Raw genomic sequence first — 26,434 nt, forward strand, 5'->3', positions numbered from 1 at the left:
ATAAAGATAATTACTTATAAAGGAAAAAATACTGTTTCCACATAGATCATTGAGCAGATAGCAGCACACAACAATACTGACAGTAAATGAACACTAAAACAAAGAGAACAGGGGAGAAGAGAACAGGAAGCATGCCAGAAAAGGCAAGAAAATGCATTATTAACTCAGACAGAAAGCTATCTCTTACAGTAAAAAGGTTTACTTGTCTATAAATGCACATGCAGGAATGCTTGTATGTAAATGAAATCGTAATCAGTTCTACAAGCATAAATATGCAATATGTCAAAGATCACAGCAACACAAATTATAATATAAATGATGCTGCTTCATTATCATTCAGCTTCATGATCTGCTGCTCTTTGTCCCATATTCTACCTTGGTCTGTTTCTCAATCTCAGTAGACTCACAAAAGTCTAATAACTTAAGATTGACTGACTTCTAGATTCTCATTTTCTTCTAGAAAAATTTATGTTGCTTGGTATAACAGTCAAGGACTGTGATCTATGCATTTTCCAAATACCAATACCTATATTTCCAGAAGAAAGAAAAACAAAGTGACTTCAATTAACAGCACTGTACAACATCACACAATTTATCCTCAACAGAGTGTGTATATTTCCAAACCCTGCCTCACTGAGTACAGTGCAGCAAATCAACAATACTTCTTACAAGCCCTTACAATTCCTTAGGGTTGATGCAACATTACTGTTGTGAGATCACATATAACTGATTTAGGTAACAGCTGTGGTCAGCGAGACAGTCGTGAACTAGAGTCAGAAGATGCTGGTGACTGACATGACAAAGTAATGCGGTACAAAGGGGCATTCTTTAGCAATACTGCAACTGCATCTTGACGTCCGAGTTCTTCCAGTGTAGTTATCAACTGGCCTACAACAGATGGAAATTCAAAATGAACAACATTAAAACACAAATAACCTCTTCTATATAATGTGTAAAATAAAATGTGTAGTATTTATTTGGTGATATAAGGTCAGTGTGGAATTAATTATATTTGAAACTCTTAACTATAAAAGTATTAAAAAGTGCTACTCATCATATACAGGAGATGCTGAGTCAGAGACAGGCACAATGAAAAGACTGCTATACAATTGAGGTTTTGGGCAAAAGACCTTCTTCTGAACTGGAAAACACACCCATATTAATGTATGCACAACTCACATACACAAGACCATGGTCTCTGGCCACTGAGGCTGAATTATGAGCAACTGCACCTGATGGGAGAAGCACTCTGTGGGCGGTGGTAGTAAGGAGGAGGCTGGGGCAGGGAGGCAGAGGGATACCAGTTTAGCGGTGGGGTAGGGTGTAGTGCTGCTTGTGATATAGTGAGGACAGTGTAAGGCTCCAGGTCCAGGTTTGAGTGTTGGGAAGGGGGGGGGGGGATTGGGAAGGAGAGTGGAAAAGGAGAGAGGTAGAGGAGGGGGAGAAATGACTAATGGGTATGTTAGTGGACTAGAAAGCTGTGTAGTGCTGGAGTGGAAGCAGTGAACAGGGCAGATGGGTGGAGGTGAGGCCTGGAATGTTATGGGAATGTAGGATATATTGTTGGAAGTGTTCTAACCTGCACAGTTCAGAAACACAGTGTTGGCACGAAGGGTCCAGATGGCATAGGCCATGAAGCGGTTACTGATATGAAGCATGTTGTGTTTGGCAGCATGTTCAGCAACTGGATGATCCAACTGTCTCTTGGCCACAGTGTTAGTAGCAATTCATGCAAACAGACAGCTTGTTTGTTATCATGCCCACAAAGAAAGCAGCATTGTGGTTACTGCTTGGTCTGTAGATCACATGACTGCTTTTTCAGGTATCCATGCTCTTGATGGGGTAGGTGATACTTTTGACCAAACTGGAGTAGGTGGTGGTGGTGGTGGTGGTGGAAGGACTATTGCAGGAATATGAGTCATGAGGCAAGGGGTTGGGAGCAGGGGTGGAGTAGGGATGGACAAGGATATTGCTTAGGTTCAGTGGGCACAGTGCAACATCACTGTGGGAGGGGTATGGAGGACAGTGGGTAGGATATTCCTCATTTCAAGGCACAACATGAGGTAATCGAAACCCAGGTGGAGAATGTGATTCAGCGGCTCCAGTCCTGGGTCATGAGTCACAAGAGGAGTGCTCCTTTGTGGCTAGAGTTGCGCTTGCATGAGTGTGGTGCGTTTTATACTTTAGAAGAAGGCCTTTCAGCTGAAAGCTCAAATGTATTGCACTCTTTTCACTGTGACTGTCTGTGACTCAACGTCTTTTCTATATAGTGAGTCTCATTATTCCATCCTTGATTATTCATTGCTTGAAAATCTGAACTATCATGGTCATATTTTTAATTTTGTGTTTTTGAAGGGATGTCACACAGCAGCAAAGAGAAGAGTGGTCCCGCCCCCCCCCCCCCCCCCCAATTCTATAGAGAATCTGAATATGGATGACTGGATAGAGATTCAAAACACTGTACTATAGAATATGAGTCCACTGTCTTTTCACTGTGCCACCTTGCTTGATTCAGGGCTTGGAAGCTAAGGGGTAAAGGAAAGTTATATGCTTACTACAAACTTCTGAAAACTTAAGTGATCAGCTATACAAAATTATCAGTTACATAGACTGAAAGTCTTCTACACTGCTTCAACTTACGATATTTATCCTGAAGTTTATCCAGTTTAGAAAATAATGGGTGGCAGCTGACATCTAAATTCTTGATGAAACGAGAGAAAAGCCTGACAGAGGCATCCCAGTGGCTGGCACCTATCCAGAGTAGGTGCCCAATAGGAAACATGCTGTGAAAATTGTACAGAAGGAAGATGAAGGATTTTGAGTTACAGAATAAGATCAGGAAAGGAAAATAAAGGTGTGTTAAGGTGGAACAGAATAGTAGAAGTTCAAGAAGAAAATTTTGTTGGCCTGGCAGAAACATGTTTGTTATGCAGGATGAACATTAGTAAAATTGACAAACTGCAGGGATGGATTCCTGTCTGGAAATGGAGGAAAAAAGATCCTGTGAACATGTGTCTGGAAATGCATCTTTGTGACAGTAGATGGCATTCATGAATGACAATTCATCTTACCATGTGCTGTGTGTTCCTTGTGTGTTGCAGGCTCTGCAACTGATGCAGTGTACTGTAAGCAGCAGAATGGTTCAGTATTCATGTTCAGAACAAGCCGAGATGGTGTTTGTGTTTGGCCAAGCAGATGGGAACAGTCGAGAGGCAGCACCACTATACCAAAACAAGTACCCTCACAGGCACCAACCACGTCACACAACATTTCTAGCCCTTTTTGGGTGTTTGTATGATCATGGGTCATTTCAGATAGACAAATGTGCAGGGAGATGGCGGACTGTGTGTACACCATATTTCGAGGACCAGGTTCTACAGGATATTGAGACTAACCATAATACAAGGTACTGGCAAGTGGTCCATCAACATGATGTAAGCCAAAGTACAATTATGTGTATTCTGCATGACAACTGCTTCTATCCCTATCACCTGCAATCCCATTTGGGTCAATTTGAACATCTATTGTGATGTGGATGCAATACAGCTCTGTACTGTGTTCCAGGATGATTTGTTGTCATTGTAGGCCAAGCATTCACTTCCACACACATTTTCAAAGGACCCTTTTTCTCTCCATTTCCAATCAGGAATCTGTCCCTGCAGCTTGTCAGTTTTATGAACATTCACTCTGTACAAGAAAAATTGTTTTTCTGTTGACGTGGGACATGTATCATTTTATCAACTTGATCGGAGGCATAATTCTGTTTGTACAGCTTTTTAAATTATTGTTATGTTTCATCAAATGGAGAAACCGGAATAATGTCTGTAATGAATTATTCACAGCAGAAAGCAATTCAATCTTCATGAACGATTGTAAGAAGTCTGCTGCTTTACTTTTACTGTTAACAAATGGGCAACTGAACTCAAATCCAGCCATACTTCTCTTGAATATACATGAGGGACTTCTTCAGAAAAGTGCAACTGGAAAACAAAACATTGAAAAAGTGCACAATATAGGATTGGATGAATGGAAATTAAAGATGTATGAAATAGCTGCTAGCTAGGGAAAACTGGAAAAAAGTTTTGCATGTATTACAGACTTTTTACTGTGGTTGAGACATGGGTGTAAGAAAGGCCATAGAGTTGGATATAAGAAGTCCATGATCAGAAACTGAGAAATTTAAAGTATGAATTACTGAAAGATCAATCCTGTTCATCAGATGTGGCATCCTCTGGCTCCCACTTGTTCTTCAAATCACAATAAATTTGCATGTAGCAGTATTTTTAGGCTGATTAAATTATGATGTATTTTGCAGGTCTTCCAGAATTACAGCTCACGAATGGAATATACTCTCTGGAAAGTCATTGGACAAAGCCCATTAGAATAAAAGTGGGCTGTGTAAAAAAATAAGAGCATTTTTTTCACTGTCAAGCTACACATTTTTGTTTCCTAGATCACTTAATATGTCAGCAAGATGATGTGGGATTGTCAATAAAAAGTAAAATTCATAGTCCAACAAATTGGCTTCACATTCCTTCCCTGCATTCCTCCCAAGTGAACTTATTCTCACAACCACAGAAACTGTCACTATCCACTGCCTCAAAACAGGCTCTTATCAGATAATTCTCATTGCATAAGAGATTACTCCTATGGCTATGAACTATAGTGATTACTTGGCAGAGGTCCTCTGACAATTTTCAGATTCAGCACCTAGAAGCTCTACTGCTGTTTTCTTATCCCAGAAGTTTTCAGTCATCTCCAATCCCTTGGCAAGTCCCTTGACACTTCCCACAATTTCTTTCCACAGGTCACACCCTTCCTCACACCCATCATTCCCCAGACCCCCAATTTTTAGAGGCTTCCCAAGATCCATATAATCAACCAAATGGGACACCTCACTATCACTAAAAGTGGACCAAAACCTTCAACTATCGACAACAACCTATATTCCTATATCCAGGACATAAACCATTTATTCCATGATTTCTGCACAGCTTCTGTCCCTTTGTCACATGACTTTGCTTGTCACTGTCTGTTCCCCCACCCTCTACCCTTCTATTTTTAAGTCATCAGTTTTACAACTGATTTGAAACTCTCGTTTTTCATCTCCAAATAATTTTTACATCATACATCATCACAATTTGTTTTGCATATGCTAGTCCTTGTCTGCTCCTTCCAGTGCAAAATTAACTACTCTTGGATGCAGTAGTACATGTCCCACAAATGTGTCATTTATTTTGGTAAGGGTCTTCCATAGACTTCTCTCCTTCCCTATTCAATTTAGAATTTTTTCATTTCACACTTTATACACCTATTTAATTTTTAACATTCTTCAATAGCATCACATATTTAGTACTTCCTGTTTGTTCATCAAATTTTTGATGGTCCACATTTCACTTCCATTCAATGCTAAGTCTCAGACATATACTTTAAGGAAGTTCTTCCTCAGTTCTGTATTACTATCTGATGTTATTTGTTTGCACCTCCTCTGCAACTCTGTGTAATGCATAAGCCACAAAAGTGATATACACCATACTGCAATAAAGAATCGGGAGCCCCTTGGCTGCTTTAGCCATGTATGAAGTACTATCTGTTACTAGCAGCAAAATGTTAGCTCTGCTCACACCATCCAGCCACAGTAGCTTCATAGAGTTGTCAAAGTGGCAGTTGTCATGTTGTTTACTCTCCTGAGAGCTTCACACATTAGGAGGAGCATTTCTCCAGGCCTGTCAACTTTAAGAACACCAGCAACAACATTTGCAACATGATGCCCACACACATTGGTGGTTTCATCTATGGATATCCAAGACCTTTTGATCAGTAATACTAATTCATAAGTTGTTGAGTACTTCATCATAGCACATGGATAAATAGTTCTTTCTTAACAAAGTTTCATCTGGAAATGGATGTATTGCGTACTTCTGCAAGAACTGTCTGAAGTGTGGATTCTTCAACTTCTCCAATGGGATGTTGCACAATGCCATCATTTCACACAAGTCCTGAAAGAGTGATTGCACAGTTGATGATGGACCCGGCTGTTCACATAACATTATTTGTCTGCTGTCGTTTTCACCACTTCTCTTCACATAGCTGCTGTGTTTTGAGATATTACGATGTCATTGCACATTAAAGTGCTTTTCTGCATTAACTTTAACTTTATATAGCCTACAAAAAAATAATTTCCCAACAGTCCCTAAGAACTTCTCTCCAAAATCAAGAACAAAACCTCACAACAACATGCTGTTGGAGCATTTTAATTGAACCAGACTAAGTTTGTACTCAAACCGAATTGTGTGACCACATGTGCAATGTTTATTACATCAGAATCTAGTGTTGTTGGCTTCAAGAGAATTTTGTTGACCCCATGCAACAATGTCTTACCTCAGCGAACCAACTAGTGTGTTATGCCACTTGTGTACTGTACTTCTAATAAATAAAGCTGTGTAATAACTGTCGAGTTTATTTGTGACATCACACCTGAAATATTGTCCTTTGAGTAACATCTTCATGTTTTTATTTTTGCGTCCAAAAAAGATAAGACAAATGAATGCATTTTTGGCAAAAATTGACTGAAATATGCATTACTATGGGAAAAGTTGGCTGAAATATCACTTATTACAGCAAAATTTGGCCAAAATATATCACTAAAAAGCGGTGTAAGTATGAAATTATATGCACAATAAAAATACATTTTTTTACACTACAATATCAGGATTTGTGCATAAATTGTTGTAAAATTCACTCTAAAGTTCACATGACTTGTCGTTACAATCTGGGCCCTACATATCACTATTATAAGATAACAATGAATAAACTGAACAGCAACAGCAACCTAAAACACTAATTTTGGTTATGGATTAGATTAGATTAGATTAGATTAGATTAATACTAGTTCCATGGATCATGAATACGATATTTCGTAATGATGTGGAACGAGTTGAATTTTCCAATACATGACATAATTAGGTTAATTTAACATACTTAAGTTAATATAACAACTTTATTTTTTGTGTTTTTTGTTTTTCTTTATTTTTTATTTTTATTTTTTAAATTTTTTTTTCTTAATTTATATCTAAAAATTCCTCTATGGAGTAGAAGGAGTTGCCATTCAGAAATTCTTTTAATTTCTTCTTAAATACTTGTTGGTTATCTGTCAGACTTTTGATACTATTTGGTAAGTGACCAAAGACTTTAGTGCCAGTATAATTCACCCCTTTCTGTGCCAAAGTTAGATTTAATCTTGAATACTGAAGATCATCCTTTCTCCTAGTATTGTAGTTATGCACACTGCTATTACTTTTGAATTGGGTTTGGTTGTTAATAACAAATTTCATAAGAGAGTATATATACTGAGAAGCTACTGTGAATATCCCTAGATCCTTAAATAAATGTCTGCAGGATGATCTTGGGTGGACTCCAGCTATTATTCTGATTACACGCTTTTGTGCAATAAATACTTTATTCCTCAGTGATGAATTCCCCCAAAATATGATGCCATATGAAAGCAATGAGTGAAAATAGGCGTAGTAAGCTAATTTACTAAGATGTTTATCACCAAAATTTGCAATGACCCTTATTGCATAAGTAGCTGAACTCAAACATTTCAGCAGATCATCAATGTGTTTCTTCCAATTTAATCTCTCATCAATGGACACACCTAAAAATTTGGAATATTCTACCTTAGCTATATGCTTCTGATTAAGGTCTATATTTATTAATGGTGTCATACCATTCCCTGTACGGAACTGTATGTACTGTGTCTTATCAAAATTCAGTGAGAGTCCGTTTACAAGGAAACACTTAGTAATTTTCTGAAAGACAGTATTGACAATTTCATCAGTTAATTCTTGTTTGTCAGGTGTGATTACTATACTTGTATCATCAGCAAAGAGAACTAACTTTGCCTCTTCATGAATATAGAATGGCAAGTCATTAATATATAATAAGAACAACAAAAGACCCAAGACTGACCCTTGTGGAACCCCATTCTTGATAGTTCCCCAGTTTGAGGAATGTGCTGATCTTTGCATGTTACGAGAACTACTTATTTCAACTTTCTGCACTCTTCCAGTTAGGTACGAATTAAACCATTTGTGCACTGTCTAGCAGAATTTCATGATTTACACAATCAAAAGCCTTTGAGAGATCACAAAAAATCCCAATGGGTGGTGTTCGGTTATTCAGATCATTCAAAATTTGACTGGTGAAAGCATATATGGCATTTTCTGTTGAAAAACCTTTCTGGAAACCAAACTGACATTTTGTTAGTACTTCATTTTTACAGATATGTGAAGCTACTCTTGAATACATTACTTTCTCAAAAATTTTGGAAAAAGCTGTTAGAAGGTAGATTGGACGGTAATTGTTGACATCAGATCTATCCCCCTTTTTATGCAAAGGTATAACAATAGCATATTTCAGCCTATCAGGGAAAATGCCCTGTTGCAGAGAGCTATTACACAGGTGGCTGAGAATCTTACTTATCTGTTGAGAACAAGCTTTTAGTATTTTGCTGGAAATGCCATCAATTCCATGTGAGTTTTTGCTTTTAAGCAAGTTTATTATTTTCCCAATTTCAGAGGGAGAAGTGGGTGTGATTTCAATTGTATCAAATTGCATAGGTATGGCCTCTTCCATTAACGGCCTAGCATCTTCTAATGAACACCTGGATCCTACTATATCCACAACATTTAGAAAATGATTATTAAAAATATTTTCAACTTCTGACTTTTTGTTCATAAAGTTTTCTGTGGTGTCACCGCCAGACACCACACTTGCTAGGTGGTAGTTTAAATCGGCCGCGGTCCATGTAGTACATGTCGGACCCGCGTGTCGCCACTGTGATCGCAGACCTAGCGCCACCACCAAGGCAGGTCTCGTGATACGAGAGTGGAATCGACCCCAGTTGTACGAGAACCAAGCTACCGGCCAGTTGTACGCGAACCTAGCTATCGCCCAGTGGTACGAAGCCTTTCTCTCTCATTAGCCGAGAGACAGAATAGCCATCAGAAGTTAAGGGCTACGAACTAGCAAGGAGCCATTTGTATCAGTGCCTATAGCGTACGAGTATTCCAGAGAGATGTATTCCAAGGATAAATAAAAGTTAAGTAAAAAGCATCTACATACTTTTCGTCTTATTCATTCCTAAGTTTTTATGTTCCAGACTTCACGCCCGTATGTTTATTGCCGTTCGTGCACTATCGGCCACAGCGTTAGTTTAGCATTCCTTTTCAGCTATCAACATCACGGTGTCGGTCCAGCAACCGATACCACAACATTTTCATTCAATTTGATGGTAATACTGTCTTCCTCTGCTCTTGGTTGACCTGTTTCTCTTTTAATAATATTCCAAATTGTTTTAATTTTATTATCAGAGTTGCTGATTTCAGACATGATACACATACTCCTGGATTTTTTAATAACTTTTCTTAATATAACACAGTAGTTTTTATAATTTTTGATAGTTTCTGGGTCACTACTCTTTCTTGCTGTCAGATACATTTCCCTTTTCTGGTTACAAGATATTTTTATACCCTTAGTAAGCCATGGTTTGTTACAAGGTTTCTTACGAGTATATTTAACTATTTTCTTGGGGAAGCAGTTTTCAAATGCATTTACAAAAATGTCATGAAATAAATTATATTTTAAATTGGCATCAGGTTCACGGTACACCTCATCCCAGTCTAACTGCTGTAGGCTTTCCCTGAAATTTGCAATTGTTAAATCGTTGACTGAACGTACTACTTTGGAGGACTGTTTAGTATTGCTGAATGGAGCTATGTCATATATTGTAACTAGCTGAGCACCATGATCAGAAAGACCATTCTCAACAGGCTGAGCATTTATCTGGTTAAACTTATCTTGGTCTATAAAGAAGTTATCTATCAGTGAGCTGCTATCCTTTACCACCCGAGTAGGAAAATCAATAACGGGTGTCAAATTGAAAGAACCGAGTAATACTTCAAGGTAATTTTTCCTATTACCCTCTTTCAGAGAATCTACATTGAAGTCCCCACAAATAATAATTTGCTTCCCCCTGTCTGACAGATAGCACAACAAGGAGTCCAAATTTTTCAGAAATAGATGAAAATTTCCTGATGGGGACCTGTATACAGTTACAATTATAGATGTGCCTTTATTTAATTTAAGCTCACGGGCACATGCTTCTATATGTTTCTCTACACAAAACTTTTTTGTTTCTATACTTTTTGCACAATGATAACTTTGCTTTTTGCACAATGGTCTTTTGTCGTTGCCATTCTAACATTCACTTGTAATGTTTTGGGAAGAAGGCTAAATCTTGAAACAATCCCTAGACATCATTTACAAAAATTAGAATAAAAATATTTTTGCAAAACTAAATGTCTTGTGTCCTGTTGAAATGAAGAGTTACCTTATTACTTTCAACAAGAAACTAATTTTAGAGCACTTTTTTTGAATTATAATTGAGTTTCCTATCGTAATCTGTAACAATTATGCTATATCCTGTTTCCATAGACCTCAAATGTAACAGTTCTACAAAAAAAAAGTAATAATAAGATACCATATACAAATATTTACTTCATGGGAATGCAACTGGTTACTTATCCTCACACAATGATTCTTCTAGTTTCAATATTTATTTTTTATCAATGATTTAACAAAGTTAGTGCAAGAGTAAAATAAAACTAAATAATACCTATTGTTCCTCCCCATGCATCAAGAAGAGCTGCTGTGCGTGACACAGAGGCAGCTGAGGCAGATCCATCAATATGAGCAAGTTCATCAAGTAGACCTAAACGGACAGCCAGGAGACACCAGTCACGTCCGAGAGGATCAGGAGGATCTAACAGAAGACACAGACGCTGGCGACACAATGTTGAAAGTGCTGATACTGATAATCTGTCTGCTGTCACAAGCAGCTGCAAGACCTAGAAAAAAAATGAAGTTCAAGTATTGGTGATACATTGGTTTTATGTTTAGTCGACTGGATGCTCATAAAATTATTGGAAAGAGAAACATAACATTCATTTGAATGCGTTAGTTACATTCAAAAGTCACACAAAAAATGATCTCCATAGAAAATTTTAAGTGCAATCACAAACCCTTTCAGTCACGTACACATGAAAGGAAGAACTCCCTGTGGGAGACAATGTTCAGTACAGATATTCAGATAACACACACACACACACACACACACTCTCTCTCTCTCTCTCTCTCTCTCTCTCTCTCTCTCTCTCTCACACACACACACACACACACACACACACACACATTATCCAAACACTTCAGCTCAACTCAGAAGTTATTGATCAATATGGTCCCAGAACGAAACCTGTACAAGGTGATATTGTATGAGCTGTATAAATATTGATACTGAAATGAACAAATGAAAACACACACACATTATCCAAACACTTCAGCTCAACTCAGAAGTTATTGATCAATATGGTCCCAGAACGAAACCTGTACAAGGTGATATTGTATGAGCTGTATAAATATTGATACTGAAATGAACAAAGTGGTATAGACATTGGCTTAATACCAATGACTATAAATTTTCAAAAAAATAATTGTTCCTATGTGGTGTCCAAGTGGTGCTTTGGTGCCTGAAGGGGCAGGGTACTTCCTCTGGAACCTAAACAAAAACTTTTCTTCCATTGCAGAATTCTCTCACATACGTAGATATAGTTGTCTGAGACTTTACTACACTGCAAGTAAGTTTTTTTCTGCCGTTACACTACTTAACGCAATCAGGAATACTTCAGTCTTCACAATATCCATAATATCTATATAATTTCTTTTTTTTTGTTAATATGGTATGTGTGGTACATTATGCCATTCCTTTTGTCTCGGTGGTCATAGCATCAGCCTATAATGAAGATAGATGCAAACTGTAACAGTAAGTAAGTGAAGTCCTGAACTTTCTTCTGTCACATCCTTGTATACACACTCATAGAATTCCAGAAATGGACCAATACAAAGACACCAGAACGTGCAGTCATTCTTTGCTTCCATACAGCACCAACCAAACATGCCTGTAGTATACTTGGCAGACACCTGTCACAATTCCCAGTAGAACACTCCTACCCCTGATCCCTGCAGAATTTAGCAGCCCAGCAGTACACATGTTGTCTATGCACGTCCTACATCTGCGGTGGCTTTTTGAGACTATATTGAGTTTTATGTACCAGAGCAATTGTAGTAAAAGCTGAAGGACAGGCCATTTTATACAGTGGGTTTGCTTTGTATGTTCCATCTACTAATCCAAATGTATCAGCTGCAAATAGATGAGCCATTTTCTATGTTGTTGTTGTTGTTGTTGTGGTCTTCAGTCCTGAGACTGGTTTGATGCAGCTCTCCATGCTACTCTATCCTGTGCAAGCTTTTTCATCTCCCAGTACCTACTGCAACCTACATCCTTCTGAATCCGCTTAGTGTATTCATCTCTTGGTCTCCCTCTACGATTTTTACCCTCCACACTGCCCTCCAATACTAAATTGGTGATCCCTTGATGCCTCAGAACATGTCCTACCAACCGATCCCTTCTTCTGGTCAAATTGTGCCACAAACTTCTCTTCTCCCCAATCCTATTCAATACTTCCTCATTAGTTATGTGATTTACCCTTCTAATCTTCAGCATTCTTCTGTAGCACCACATTTTGAAAGCTTCTATTCTCTTCTTGTCCAAACTATTTATCGTCCATGTTTCACTTCCATGCATGGCTACACTCCATACAAATACTTTCAGAAATGACTTCCTGACACTTAAATCTATACTCGATGTTAACAAATTTCTCTTCTTCAGAAACGCTTTCCTTGCCATTGCCAGTCTACATTTTATATCCTCTCTACTTCGACCATCATCAGTTACTTTGCTCCCCAAATAGCAAAACTCCTTTACTACTTTAAGTGTCTCATTTCCTAATATAATTCTCTCAGCATCACCCGACTTAATTAGACTACACTCCATTATCCTTGTTTTGCTTTTGTTGATGTTCATCTTATATCCTCCTTTCAAGACACTGTCCATTCCGTTCAACTGCTCTTCCAAGTCCTTTGCTGTCTCTGACAGAATTACAATGTCATCGGCGAACCTCAAAGTTTTTATTTCTTCTCCATGAATTTTAATACCTACTCCGAATTTTTCTTTTGTTTCCTTTACTGCTTGCTCAATATACAGATTGAACAACATCGGGGAGAGGCTACAACCCTGTCTTACTCCCTTCCCAACCACTGCTTCTCTTTCATGTCCCTCGACTCTTATAACTGCCATCTGGTTTCTGTACAAATTGTAAATAGCCTTTCGCTCCCTGTATTTTACCCCTGCCACCTTTAGAATTTGAAAGAGAGTATTCCAGTCAACATTGTCAAAAGCTTTCTCTAAGTCTACAAATGCTAGCAACGTAGGTTTGCCTTTCCTTAATCTTTCTTCTAAGGTAAGTCGTAAGGTTAGTATTGCCTCACGTGTTCCAGTGTTTCTACGGAATCCAAACTGATCTTCCCCGAGGTTGGCTTCTATAAGTTTTTCCATTCGTCTGTAAAGAGTTCGCGTTAGTATTTTGCAGCTGTGCCATATTAAACTGATAGTTCGGTAATTTCCACATCTGTCAACACCTGCTTTCTTTGGGGTTGGAATTATTATATTCTTCTTGAAGTCTGAGGGTATTTCGCCTGTTTCATACATTTTGCTCACCAGATGGTAGAGTTTTGTCAGGACTGGCTCTCCCAAGGCCGTCAGTAGTTCCAATGGAATGTTGTCTACTCCGGGGGCCTTGTTTCGACTCAGGTCTTTCAGTGCTCTGTCAAACTCTTCACGCAGTATCATATCTCCCATTTCATCTTCATCTACATTCCCTTCCATTTCCATAATATTGTCCTCAAGTACATCGCCCTTGTATAGACCCTCTATATACTCCTTCCACCTTTCTGCTTTCCCTTCTTTGCTTCGAACTGGGTTTCCATCTGAGCTCTTGATATTCATACAAGTCGTTCTCTTATCTCCAAAGGTCTCTCTAATTTTCCTGTAGGCAGTATCTATCTTACCCCTAGTGAGATAGGCCTCTACATCTTTACATTTGTCCTCTAGCCATCCCTGCTTAGCCATTTTGCACTTCCTGTCGATCTCATTTTTGAGACGTTTGTATTCCTTTTTGCCTGCTTCATTTACTGCATTTTTTTATTTTCTCCTTTCATCAATTAAATTCAATATTTCTTCTGTTACCCAAGGATTTCTACTAGCCCTCGTCTTTTTACCTACTTGATCCTCTGCTGCCTTCGCTACTTCATCCCTCAAAGCTACCCATTCTTCTTCTACTGTATTTCTTTCCCCCATTCCTGTCAATTGTTCCCTTATGCTCTCCCTGAAACTCTGTACCTCTGGTTCTTTCAGTTTATCCAAGTCCCATCTCCTTAAATTCCCACCTTTTTGCAGTTTCTTCAGTTTTAATCTACAGGTCATAACCAATAGATTGTGGTCAGAGTCCACGTCTGCCCCTGGAAATGTCTTACAATTTAAAACCTGGTTCCTAAATCTCTGTCGTAACATTATATAACCTATCTGACACCTTTTAGTATCTCCAGGGTTCTTCCATGTATACAACCTTCTTTCATGATTCTTTAACCAAAGTGTTAGCTATGATTATGTTGTGCTCTGTGCAAAATTCTACCAGGCGGCTTCCTCTTTCATTTCTTAGCCCCAATCCATATTCACCTACTATGTTTCCTTCTCTCCCTTTCCCTACACTCGAATTCCAGTCACCCTGACTATTAAATTTTCGTCTCCCTTCACAGTCTGAATAATTTCTTCTATTTGATCATACATTTCTTCAATTTCTTCGTCATCTGCAGAGCTAGTTGGCATATAAACTTGTACTGCTGTAGTAGGTGTGGGCTTCGTATCTATCTTGGCCACAATAATGCGTTCACTATGCTGTTTGTAGTAGCTTACCTGCATTCCTATTTTCCTATTCATTATTAAACCTACTCCTGCATTACCCCTATTTGATTTTGTGTTTATGACCCTGTAGTCACCTGACCAGAAGTTTTGTTTCTCCTGCCACCGAACTTCACTAATTCCCACTATATCTAACTTCAACCTATCCATTTCCCTTTTTAAATTTTCTAACCTACCTGCCCGATTAAGGGATCTGACATTCCACGCTCCGATCCGTAGAACGCCAGTTTTCTTTCTCCTGATAACGACATCCTCTTGAGTAGTCCCCGCCCGGAGATCCAAATGGGGGACTATTTTACCTCCGGAATATTTTACCCAAGAGGATGCCATCATCATTTAATCATACAGTAAAGCTGCATGCCCTCGGGAAAAATTACGGCTGTAGTTTCCCCTTGCTTTCAGCCGTTCGCAGTACCAGCACAGCAAGGCCATTTTGGTTATTGTTACAAGGCCAGATCAGTCAATCATCCAGACTGTTGCCCTTGCAACTACTGAAAAGGCTGCTGCCCCTCTTCAGGAACCACACGTTTGTCTGGCCTCTCAACAGATACCCCTCCATTGTGGTTGCACCTACGGTACGGCTATCTGTATTACTGAGGCACGCAAGCCTCCCCACCAACGGCATGGTCCATGGTTCATGGGGGGGAATTTTCTATGCTAGAAATGAAAAACAATAGCAATATACCTTCTTCCAGCATTGCTAGTCCTGGAAGAATGTGGAAGAACTTCTGTGAAATTTGGAAGGTAGGAGATGAAGTACTGGCAGAAGTAAAGCTTTGAGATCTTTTCTTTGAGTAAAGTTTCGAAGTCTTGAACATGCCCAGAAAGCTCAGTCAGTAGTCCACTTGCCCCAAAAATGCAAAAGTCCCAGGTTCGAGTCCCAGTCCGGCACACACTTTTAATCAGAAGGAAGTTTCAAGTCACAGTGTACACTCCACTGTAGAGTGGAAATTCATTCTAGATACACGTATACATTTGTTGGACCATGGATTTCCATAAACTTTCCAACATTCCTGGATTGTGACAAATGTTTTTACGAGTTCCCAAGACACTTTGATGAAGTGTCTCTGCGTTAGAAATTTATTCCGCATATACTAATTGTCCTAAATAGCTCAACAGATAATAATCCAAACAATTGAAGTCAGGAAGACCTGCAGGTCATGAAACTGTCCTCCCCTACGTATCCCTGTGTCATCAGAGATATCATCCAGTGCATTTCCATCATCTTGTTTGCTGGAGCACACACTGTCGCAAACTGGGAAGTGATGGTGACAAAGGAATACCCTTGCCAAGCATTTCTTCAAATAACTGTCTCTCTTGTTTCCTCATGGCTATTCCTTTTGTACAATTTTGTCAGTAGTCTTCTGTCCTTCAAGTCTACACCAATGTTTTTCAAGGTGAAACTTCCTGGAAGATTAAAATTGTGTGCCGGACCGAGACTCGATCTCGGGACCTTTGCCTTTCATGGGCAAGTGCTCTAATCTGCCAGGAAGTTTCATATCAGCGCACACTCCACTGCACAGTGAAAATCTCATTCTGGTCTTTCAAGGTCTTCTGGAGGCTACTCCACTGAACTGTGCCCAACACCTTTTCCCACTTAATAAAACAGCTGTACATATACCTGTTTTCTTTGTAGCATCATTCTCAAAACTTTCAGTAATATCTCCTGGTCTTTTTCCTTTCCTGAATACAAATTGATCCTCTCCTATGCGGTACTTTCCTTGGTTTTTCTATATTTTAATGGAAGTCCTGGCAGTAAGAAAATAATTTAAGTGTAAAGGTAACAATTCGCCATACAGAAGAGGCACTGACATACACAAAAACATGTCTGAAATTTTTTTAGTTTTCAGGTGAATCCTTTTTTAGCAGGACGACACACACACACACACACACACACACACACACACACATGTATGGATACATACTGCAGCAGAATACACTAGGCCAGGACTGTAATTCTGTACTTTATGTGGCTTTATATAATCTATCTGAAACCTGTCAATATCTCCAGGCTTCTTCCATGTATACAATCTACTTTTATGATTCTTGAACCAAGTGTTTCAAGACCTTGATAAACTCCCATGAACCATGGACCTTGCCGTTGGTGGGGAGGCTAGTGTGCCAAAACGATACAGATAGCTGTACCGTAGGTGCACCCACAACGGAGGGGCATCTGTTGAGAGGCCAGACAAACGTGTGGTTCCTGAAGAGGGGCAGCAGCCTTTTCGGTAGTTGCAGGGGCAACAGTCTGGATGATTGACTGATCTGGCCTTGTAACACTAACCAAAACAGCCTTGCTGTGCTGGTACTGCAAACAACTGAAAGCAAGAGGAAACTACTGCTGTAATTTTTCCCAAGGGCATGCAGCTTTACTGTATGGTTAAATGATGATGGCGTTCTCTTGGGTAAAACATTCCGGAGCTAAAATAGTCCCCCATTTGGATCTCCGGGCGGGGACTACTCAAGAGGATGTCATTATCAGGAGAAAGAAAACTGGCGTTCTACGGATCGAGGCGTGGAATGTCAGATCCCTTAATCGGGCAGGTAGGTTAGAAAATTTAAAAAAGGAAATGGATAGATTAAAGTTAGATATAGTGGGAATTAGTGAAGTTCGGTGGCAGAAGGAACAACACTTCTGGTCAGGTGACTACAGGGTTATAAACACAAAATCAAATAGGGGTAATGCAGGAGTAGGTTTAATAATGAATAGGAAAATAGGAATGTGGGTAAGCTACTACAAATAGCATTGCGAATGCATTATTGTGGCCAAGATAGACACGAAGCCCACGCCTACCACAGTAGTACAAGTTTATATGGCCTACTAGCTCTGCAGATGATGAAGAAATTGAAGGAATGTATGATGAAATAAAAGAAATTATTCAGATAGTGAAGGGAGATGAAAATTTAATAGTCATGAGTGACTGGAATTCGTCAGTAGGAAAAGGGAGAGAAGGAAACATAGTAGGTGAATATGGATTGGGGGTAAGAAACGAAAGAGGAAGACGCCTGGTGGAATTCTGCACAGAGCACAACCTAATCATAGCTAACACTTGGTTCAAGAATTGTAAAAGAAGATTGTATACATGGAAGAAGCCTGGAGATACTGACAGGTTTCAGATAGACTATGTAATGGTAAGACTGAGAGTTAGGAACCAGGTTTTAAATTGTAAGACATTTCCAGGGGCAGACGTGGACTCTGACCACAATCTATTGACTATGAACTGTACATTAAAACTGAAGAAACTGCAAAAAGGTGGGAGTTTAAGGAGATGGGACCTTGATAAACTGATTAAACCAGAGGTTGTACAGAGTTTCACAGAGAGCATAAGGGAACAATTTGCAAGATTGGGGGAAAAAAATACAGTAGAAGAAGAATGGGTAGCTTTGAGGGATGAAGTGGTGAAGGCAGCAGAGGATTAAGTAGGTAAAACAGACAAGAGCTAGTAGAAATCCTTGGATCACAGAAGAACTACTGAATTTAATTGATGAAAGGAGAAAAGATAATAATGCAGTAAATGAAGCAGGCAAACATGAATACAAACGTCTCAAAAATGAGATCGACAGGAAGTGCAAAATGGCTAAGCAGGGATGGCTAGAGGACAAATGTAAGGATGTAGAAGCTTATCTCACTAGGGGTAAGATAGATACTGCCTACAGAAAAATTAAAGAGACCTTTGGAAAAAAGATAACCACTTGTATGAATATCAAGAGCTCAGATGGAAACCCAGTTCTAAGCAAAGAAGGGAAAGCAGAAAGGTGGAAGGAGTATATAGAGGGTCTATACAAGGGCGATGTACTTGAGGGCAATATTATGGAACTGGAAGAGGATGTAGATGAAGATGAAATGGGAGATATGATACTGCGTGAAGAGTTTGACAGAGCACTGAAAGACCTGAGTCGCAACAAAGCTCCAGGAGTAGACAACATTCCATTAGAACTACTGACAGCCTTGGGAGAGCCAGTCCTGACAAAACTCTACCATCTGGTGAGCAAGATGTATGAGACAGGCGAAATACCCTCAGACTGCAAGAAGAATATAATAATTCCAATCCCAAAGAAGGCAGGTGTTGACAGATGTGAAAACTACCTAACTATCAGTTTAATAAGTCGTGGCTGCAAAATATTAACATGAATTCTTTACAGACGAATGGAAAAACTGGTAGAAGCCAACCTCGGGGAAGATCAGTTTGGATTCCGTAGAAATATTGGAACATGTGAGGCAATACTGACCCTACAACTTATCTTAGAAGCCAGATTAAGGAAAGGCAAACCTACGTTTCTAGCATTTGTAGACTTAGAGAAAGCTTTTGACAATGTTGACTGGAATACTCTCTTTCAAATTCTGAAGGTGGCAGGGGTAAAAACAGGGAGCGAGAGGCTATTTATAATTTGTATAGAAAGCAGATGGCAGTTATACGAGTCGAGGGACATGAAAGGGAAGCAGTGGTTGGGAAGGGAGTGAGACAGGGTTGTAGCCTGTCCCCGATGTTATTCAATCTGTATACTGAGCTACCAGTGAAGGAAACAAAAGAAAAATTCGGAGTAGGTATTAAAATCCATGGAGAAGAAATAAAAACTTTGAGGTTCACCGATGACATTGTAATTCTGTCAGAGACAGCAAAGGACTTGGAAGAGCAGTTGAACGGAAAGGATAGTGTCTTGATAGGAGGATATAAGATGAACATCAACAAAAGCAAAACAAGGATAATGGAATGTAGTCGAATTAAGTCGGGTGACGCTGAGGGAATTAGATTAGGAAATGAGACAAAGTAGTAAAGGAGTTTTGCTATTTGGGGAGCAAAATAACTGATGATAGTCGAAGTAGAGAGGATATAAAATGTAGACTGGCAATGGCGAGAAACGCATTTCTGAAGAAGAGAAATTTGTTAACATCGAGTATAGGTTTAAGTGTCAGGAAGTCGTTTCTGAAAATATTTGTATGGAGTGTAGCCATGTATGGAAGTGAAACATGGACGATAAATAGTTTAGACGAGAACAGGGAATCAGTGATCATAAGGCCGTTGCAGCATCCCTGAATATGGAAGTTAATAGGAATATAAAAAAAGGGAGGAAGGTTTATCTGTTTAGCAAGAGTAATAGAAGGCAGATTTCAGACTACCTAACAGATCAAAACGAAAATTTCTGTTCCGACACTGACAATGTTGAGTGTTTATGGAAAAAGTTCAAGGCAATCGTAAAATGCGTTTTAGACAGGTACGTGCCGAGTAAAACTGTGAGGGACGAGAAAAACCCACCGTGGTACAACAACAAAGTTAGGAAACTACTGCGAAAGCAAAGACAGCTCCACTCCAAGTTTAAACGCAGCCAAAACCTCTCAGACAAACAGAAGCTAAACGATGTCAAAGTTAGCGTAAGGAGGGCTATGCGTGAAGCGTTCATTGAATTCGAAAGTAAAATTCTATGTACCGACTTGACAGAAAATCCTAGGAAGTTCTGGTCTTACGTTAAATCAGTAAGTGGCTCGAAACAGCATATCCAGACACTACGGGATGATGATGGCATTGAAACAGAGGATGACACGCGTAAAGCTGAAATACTAAACACCTTTTTCCAAAGCTGTTTCACAGAGGAAGACCGCACTGCAGTTCCTTCTCTAAATCCTCGCACAAACGAAAAAATGGCTGACATCGAAATAAGTGTCCAAGGAATAGAAAAGCAACTGGAATCACTCAATAGAGGAAAGTCCACTGGACCTGACGGGATACCAATTCGATTCTACACAGAGTACGCGAAAGAACTTGCTCCCCTTCTAACAGCCATGTACCGCAAGTCTCTAGAGGAACGGAGGGTTCCAAATGATTGGAAAAGAGCACAGATAGTCCCAGTCTTCAAGAAGGGTCGTCGAGCAGATGCGCAAAACTATAGACCTATATCTCTTACGTCGATCTCTTGTAGAATTTTAGAACATGTTTTTTGCTCGCGTATCATGTCATTTCTGGAAACCCAGAATCTACTATGTAGGAATCAACATGGATTCCGGAAACAGCGATCGTGTGAGACCCAACTCGCCTTATTTGTTCATGAGACCCAGAAAATATTAGATACAGGCTCCCAGGTAGATGCTATTTTTCTTGACTTCCGGAAGGCGTTCGATACAGTTCCGCACTGTCGCCTGATAAACAAAGTAAGAGCCTACGGAATATCAGACCAGCTGTGTGGCTGGATTGAAGAGTTTTTAGCAAACAGAACACAGCATGTTGTTATCAATGGAGAGACGTCTACAGACGTTAAAGTAACCTCTGGCGTGCCACAGGGGAGTGTTATGGGACCATTGCTTTTCACAATATATATAAATGACTTAGTAGATAGTGTCGGAAGTTCCATGCGGCTTTTCGCGGATGATGCTGTAGTATACAGAGAAGTTGCTGCATTAGAAAATTGTAGCGAAATACAGGAAGATCTGCAGCGGATAGGCACTTGGTGCAGGGAGTGGCAATTGACCCTTAACATAGACAAATGTAATGTATTGCGAATACATAGAAAGAAGGATCCTCTATTGTATGATTATATGATAGCGGAACAAACACTGGTAGCAGTTACTTCTGTAAAATATCTGGGAGTATGCGTACGGAACGATTTGAAGTGGAATGATCATATAAAATTAATTGTTGGTAAGGCGGGTACCAGGTTGAGATTCATTGGGAGAGTGCTTAGAAAATGTAGTCCATCAACAAAGGAGGTGGCTTACAAAACACTCGTTCGACCTATACTTGAGTATTGCTCATCAGTGTGGGATCCGTACCAGGTCGGGTTGACGGAGGAGATAGAGAAGATCCAAAGAAGAGCGGCGCGTTTCGTCACTGGGTTATTTGGTAACCGTGATAGCGTTACGGAGATGTTTAATAAACTCAAGTGGCAGACTCTGCAAGAGAGGCGCTCTGCATCGCGGTGTAGCTTGCTCGCCAGGTTTCGAGAGGGTGCGTTTCTGGATGAGGTATCGAATATATTGCTTCCCCCTACTTATACTTCCCGAGGAGATCACGAATGTAAAATTAGAGAGATTAGAGCGCGCACGGAGGCTTTCAGACAGTCGTTCTTCCCGCGAACCATACGCGACTGGAACAGGAAAGAGAGGTAATGACAGTGGCACGTAAAGTGCCCTCCGCCACACACCGTTGGGTGGCTTGCGGAGTATCAATGTAGATGTAGATGTAGAAGAGAATAGAAGCTTTCAAAATGTGGTGCTACAGAAGAATGCTGAAGATTTGATGGGTAGATCACATAACTAATGGGGAAGTATTAAATAGGATTGGGGAGAAGAGAAGTTTGTGGCACAACTTGACTAGAAGAAGGGATCGGTTGGTAGGTCATGTTCTGAGGCATCAAGGGATCACCAGTTTAGTATTGGAGTGCAGCGTGGAGAGTAAAAATCGTAGAGGGAGACCAAGAGATGAATACACTAAGCAGATTCAGAAGGATGTAGGTTGCAGTAGGTACTGGGAGATGAAGAAGTTTGCACAGGATAGAGTAGCATGGAGAGCTGCATCAAACCAGTCTCAGGACTGAAGACGACCACAACAACGACAACAACAACAACAACAACAACATGTGGCTGAGAGAATGTGTGGGTGTAGGGTGACTTGACTAAGGACACTGGACATGGTGAAGGTGGGTGTGGGATATGGGGATAGTGGCTGTTGAGGGCAGGAGGATTACAGTGACAAAGGCTCCGATGCAGGGGCCATAAGTGTGATACCTGTCTGATACATCCATCCACAACATCCAATTCCAGTTGGGTCATAGGCTTGTCCTATCTCATCAAAGGCAGGGCCACTTGTGGAAGCTGTCATGTCATAAACCATCTCTGCTAAAATTTATGCACAGCTTGTTATGTGTGCATGGCTACAACCAGCTGTCACCTCAATAAATGGCCACTGTGGCCAAGAACAAAGTTGACTACCCAGTCGCGGAACAAGCTGCTGACACACAACGTGCTTTATTTCAATGGCTCCTTCACCGTCCATATCATCTAGACACTCCCCTCCAACACCAGTTTCTCTGGACCACGTAGATGAGCATACATCCTTCATTTCTGAACACCTACTGCTTTCCTCCCCACCATCAGCTATACTTCTCCAGCCTCCCTACTTCTCCCTGCTACCTTTCTCCCCTCGCTCGCTCCACCTGACATAAGCCCTGACCCCAGTTAAGCTGTAGAACTGCAATCGCAGGACAGTATATTCAGCACGCATAATGTTGTACACATACAGGTGTGTGTGTGTGTGTGTGTGTGTGTGTGTGTGTGTGTGTGTGCATGAGTGCATCTGTGTGTGCACATACACTAAATAAAAAAAGATTTCGTTCAAAGGCTAGAAACATTTTCAGTCTCGTTTACATGTTTGTCAACAACTCAACATCTACACTATTTGTTAAAATGTCATCTTTACTCCTACATAATTTAACTGTCCTACAGTTGTGCATTCTTTTGTATTGTGTTTCATAAGTAAAGTGACTAGAATGGTCCAGACGAAATGCCACAACCATCATATATTTTATTGGTGAAGTTCGTTAGTCTAAAGATGGCTTCATTTATGAAGGTTTTATTGCCTCATTATGAAGGTTTTATTGCCTCAGCAGACATTTTTTCACAATCAACTTAATTCCTCTTCTTGAAAACTTGAATAGTTTTCTCCATGTCCCATCTCGATATCTTTGTTCCATGGTCCATTTTTTCACATTCGTATTGATGCCCCAATCTTAGTAAATCATGTATGTTACCGTTGAGCTTCAAATAAAACTTCAACATATTCCCTCCCTAACTGTCTGTCCTCTTCCATGCATGCTGTCATCTTTCCATTTTTATTGGGTGTGCCTTGGTTGTTTATGTTTGTTGTATGTTTATTTTTAACTGTTCTACACATTTCTTCTAAATTATTTTGCTTTTCCAGTTCTTCAAAAACTCAAGTGGAGTTTTCATGTATTCCTTTCTAACCTGATGAGTTAATCTTCTTAATTTATTATTCAGCTTTATGTACGTTAAGTGGAAGGTAATCAACCAGCATAAGGAATAGGAATGGGATAAAATTGGATCCTTGTGGGACTACATCTACATTTAAGCTGTGCACGCCACATTCCAATGTGTGGCCAAGGGTACTTTTTGTACCACTATCACTTCTCCCTCTTTATTGTTCCAGTTGTGAACGGTTTGCAGGAAGAACAGTGATTAGTAGGTCTACATGCAAGCTCAAATATCTTTAATTTAACTTTAATGTTTTTTTTTCTCGAGGCAGTCATACAAGGAAGCAATATATAGGCTAACTCTTCTACAAATTTATGCTCCTGGAACCTTAACAGTAAACCTCATCTTGATGCAAAACTCCTCTCTTTCGGGGTCTGCCACTGGAGTTGACCATGCCTCTCCATGACACTTTCGTGCTTGCTAAATGAACATGAATATGCGCAACTCTTCTTTGGATCTTCTTTATTTCTTCTAACTATCCTATCTGGTGTGGATCCCACACTGACAAGTAATGCCATACACACCCGAATAATCAGCACATGTTTTTTTTCTCAAATTTAAGGACTAAAAACTGGGGTACGTGGATATTTGAAACGAGGTTGGTACTGCTCCACCTCCAACAACAGATCCCATTATCCTATTTCATTGTTGTGGCCTCAGTATGTGACGCATCAGTAGCACATTAGAGGTGAAATATTAACAACATCTTGAAAGTTGTTAATTACGAGTATCACCGTACACTGATAAAGAAAAACTGAAAATTATTGAAGAAGCTGAGAGCATTGGAAACCATGCAGCAGGAAGAAATTATGATGCGAGTGAGAAGTGTACTCATGACTGGTGAAAAGAAAAACACGGCTTCAAGAAAATAGCAGTAATAGTTGGGCATTTCGCACCCAAAAAGTGAAGCATCCGCGCCTCGAAAAAAAGCTCTACGATAATGTAGATGAGAAGTGACAAAAGATGCATGGTCATGAGTGAAATGTGCCAATTTAAAGCACTGGCTTTAGCCAATGAACTACGAATTACCAGTTTCGAAGGTAGCAGGGGCTGGCTATCAAGATTTCTCAACCAAAATGGATTAGAATTCCAGAGGAAAACTACCATCACTCAGTGGCTTCCAGGCGATTATGAGGAAAAAAACAGTGTATTTTCATCATTACTTGATAAATCTGCAAAGTGAACAGTCCTATATATTATCGCAAATTGGTAACGTGGATCAAACATCAGTCTATTTTGAGATGCTGCGTGACAACACCCTGAGCAGGAAAGGAGTATCCAGTATCGTGATATGAACTGGCGGCAATGAGAAGCAAAAGTGTACAGTGATGATGTGTATAACCGGCAATGGGCAAAAACTACCACCTAACGTGATAATTAAAAGGAAAACTTTCTGAAAATATCAGTGAAAGGCATATTAGTGAGAGCAAATCCAAAAGGGTGGTTGGACAATGACCTCATGATTGACTGGGTGACACACATTTGGCAAGATCATCCTGGTGTGTTACTGAATTTATGTAACATGTTGGTCCTGGATAGTTTCTGCAGACATACAACTAAGGAACTGCAAGACAAATTACAAAAAGGGAAAACTGACTTGGTCATTACCCGTAGAGGCCTAGCATCTGTCCTACAACCACTAGATGTGTGTATAAATCCGCCATTCAAAGCTGCACTTACACAGTGATATATGCAATGGAGCACTTACACAGTGATACATGCATTGGATGGCTAATGAAAACCACAGGTTCACACTGAGTGGAAAAATCAAACGGCCAGATTTGTCCTAGAGTGCAGTGAAAAGTGAATGGGACTCCAACGTGGTATCACAAATTCACTGGATGGAACAGAGGACAATGTTTGATGGGAAGATGGTTACGACAACAAGTATACTCCCACTAATGGTGATGATGAAAGTAATGATGAATAGAGAGATTAGAAGGCTTATGTACTGACTAAAATATTTTATTGCATATATTAACATTAAATTCTTAAACATGGGAATTCGCAATTCTTTTTTTTGCTATTGTAGATAGGCCTAGAGTCCCAGCTGGCAAGGATAATGTTCCCCGGCTGGCCACCTGACTGACGGGCTAGCCAACAGGCCTGCCGGCCGGCCAGCTGCATGCCACTGAATCGATTGCATTTTAATGATTTATCAACCTGTACAACAGCATGTGAACATTGTGACATGTTTCTTCAAACCAGTTGATATTATATGTAATTTTGAACACATCATTATGTTAGAATAATTTCTTTTTGTAAATAAAACAAATTAAAGGAAAAACAATTTCCCTCCCTCAAAATTAGGGTGCGCGGATTGTTCGAGGGTGTGGATTATTCGAGTATATATGGTATTTAAACTCCTTTGTGAACAGACTTCTCATTCTGAGGGTTCGTCCAATGAATCTGTGTTGCAGCTGCCTTACCTGCAATTAGTTTTTTTGTGGTTGTTCCACTTTTATATCAATGTGAACACATATTCCTAGATATTTTATAGACACGACTACTTCCAATAA

At 39.8% G+C, this 26,434-nt stretch overlaps 1 protein-coding gene across 1 annotated transcript in view; it reads right to left on the reverse strand.

The window, feature by feature from the left end:
- Positions 1-357: 357 nt before the first annotated feature.
- LOC124789541 (death-associated protein kinase dapk-1-like) overlaps positions 358-26,434 on the reverse strand; it is a 248,001-nt gene continuing 221,924 nt past the window's right edge. The window contains exons 15-16 of the mRNA XM_047256938.1: positions 10,679-10,910; positions 358-888 (exon numbers count right to left, since the gene is read on the reverse strand). Coding sequence (XP_047112894.1) covers positions 749-888; positions 10,679-10,910 — 372 coding nt within the window. The 3' untranslated portion in view covers positions 358-748. The remainder of the gene's footprint in view (positions 889-10,678; positions 10,911-26,434) is intronic.

The sequence above is a fragment of the Schistocerca piceifrons genome, chromosome 3 (genome assembly GCF_021461385.2).
Source record: "Schistocerca piceifrons isolate TAMUIC-IGC-003096 chromosome 3, iqSchPice1.1, whole genome shotgun sequence".
In the NCBI taxonomy this organism is placed as follows: domain Eukaryota; kingdom Metazoa; phylum Arthropoda; class Insecta; order Orthoptera; family Acrididae; genus Schistocerca; species Schistocerca piceifrons.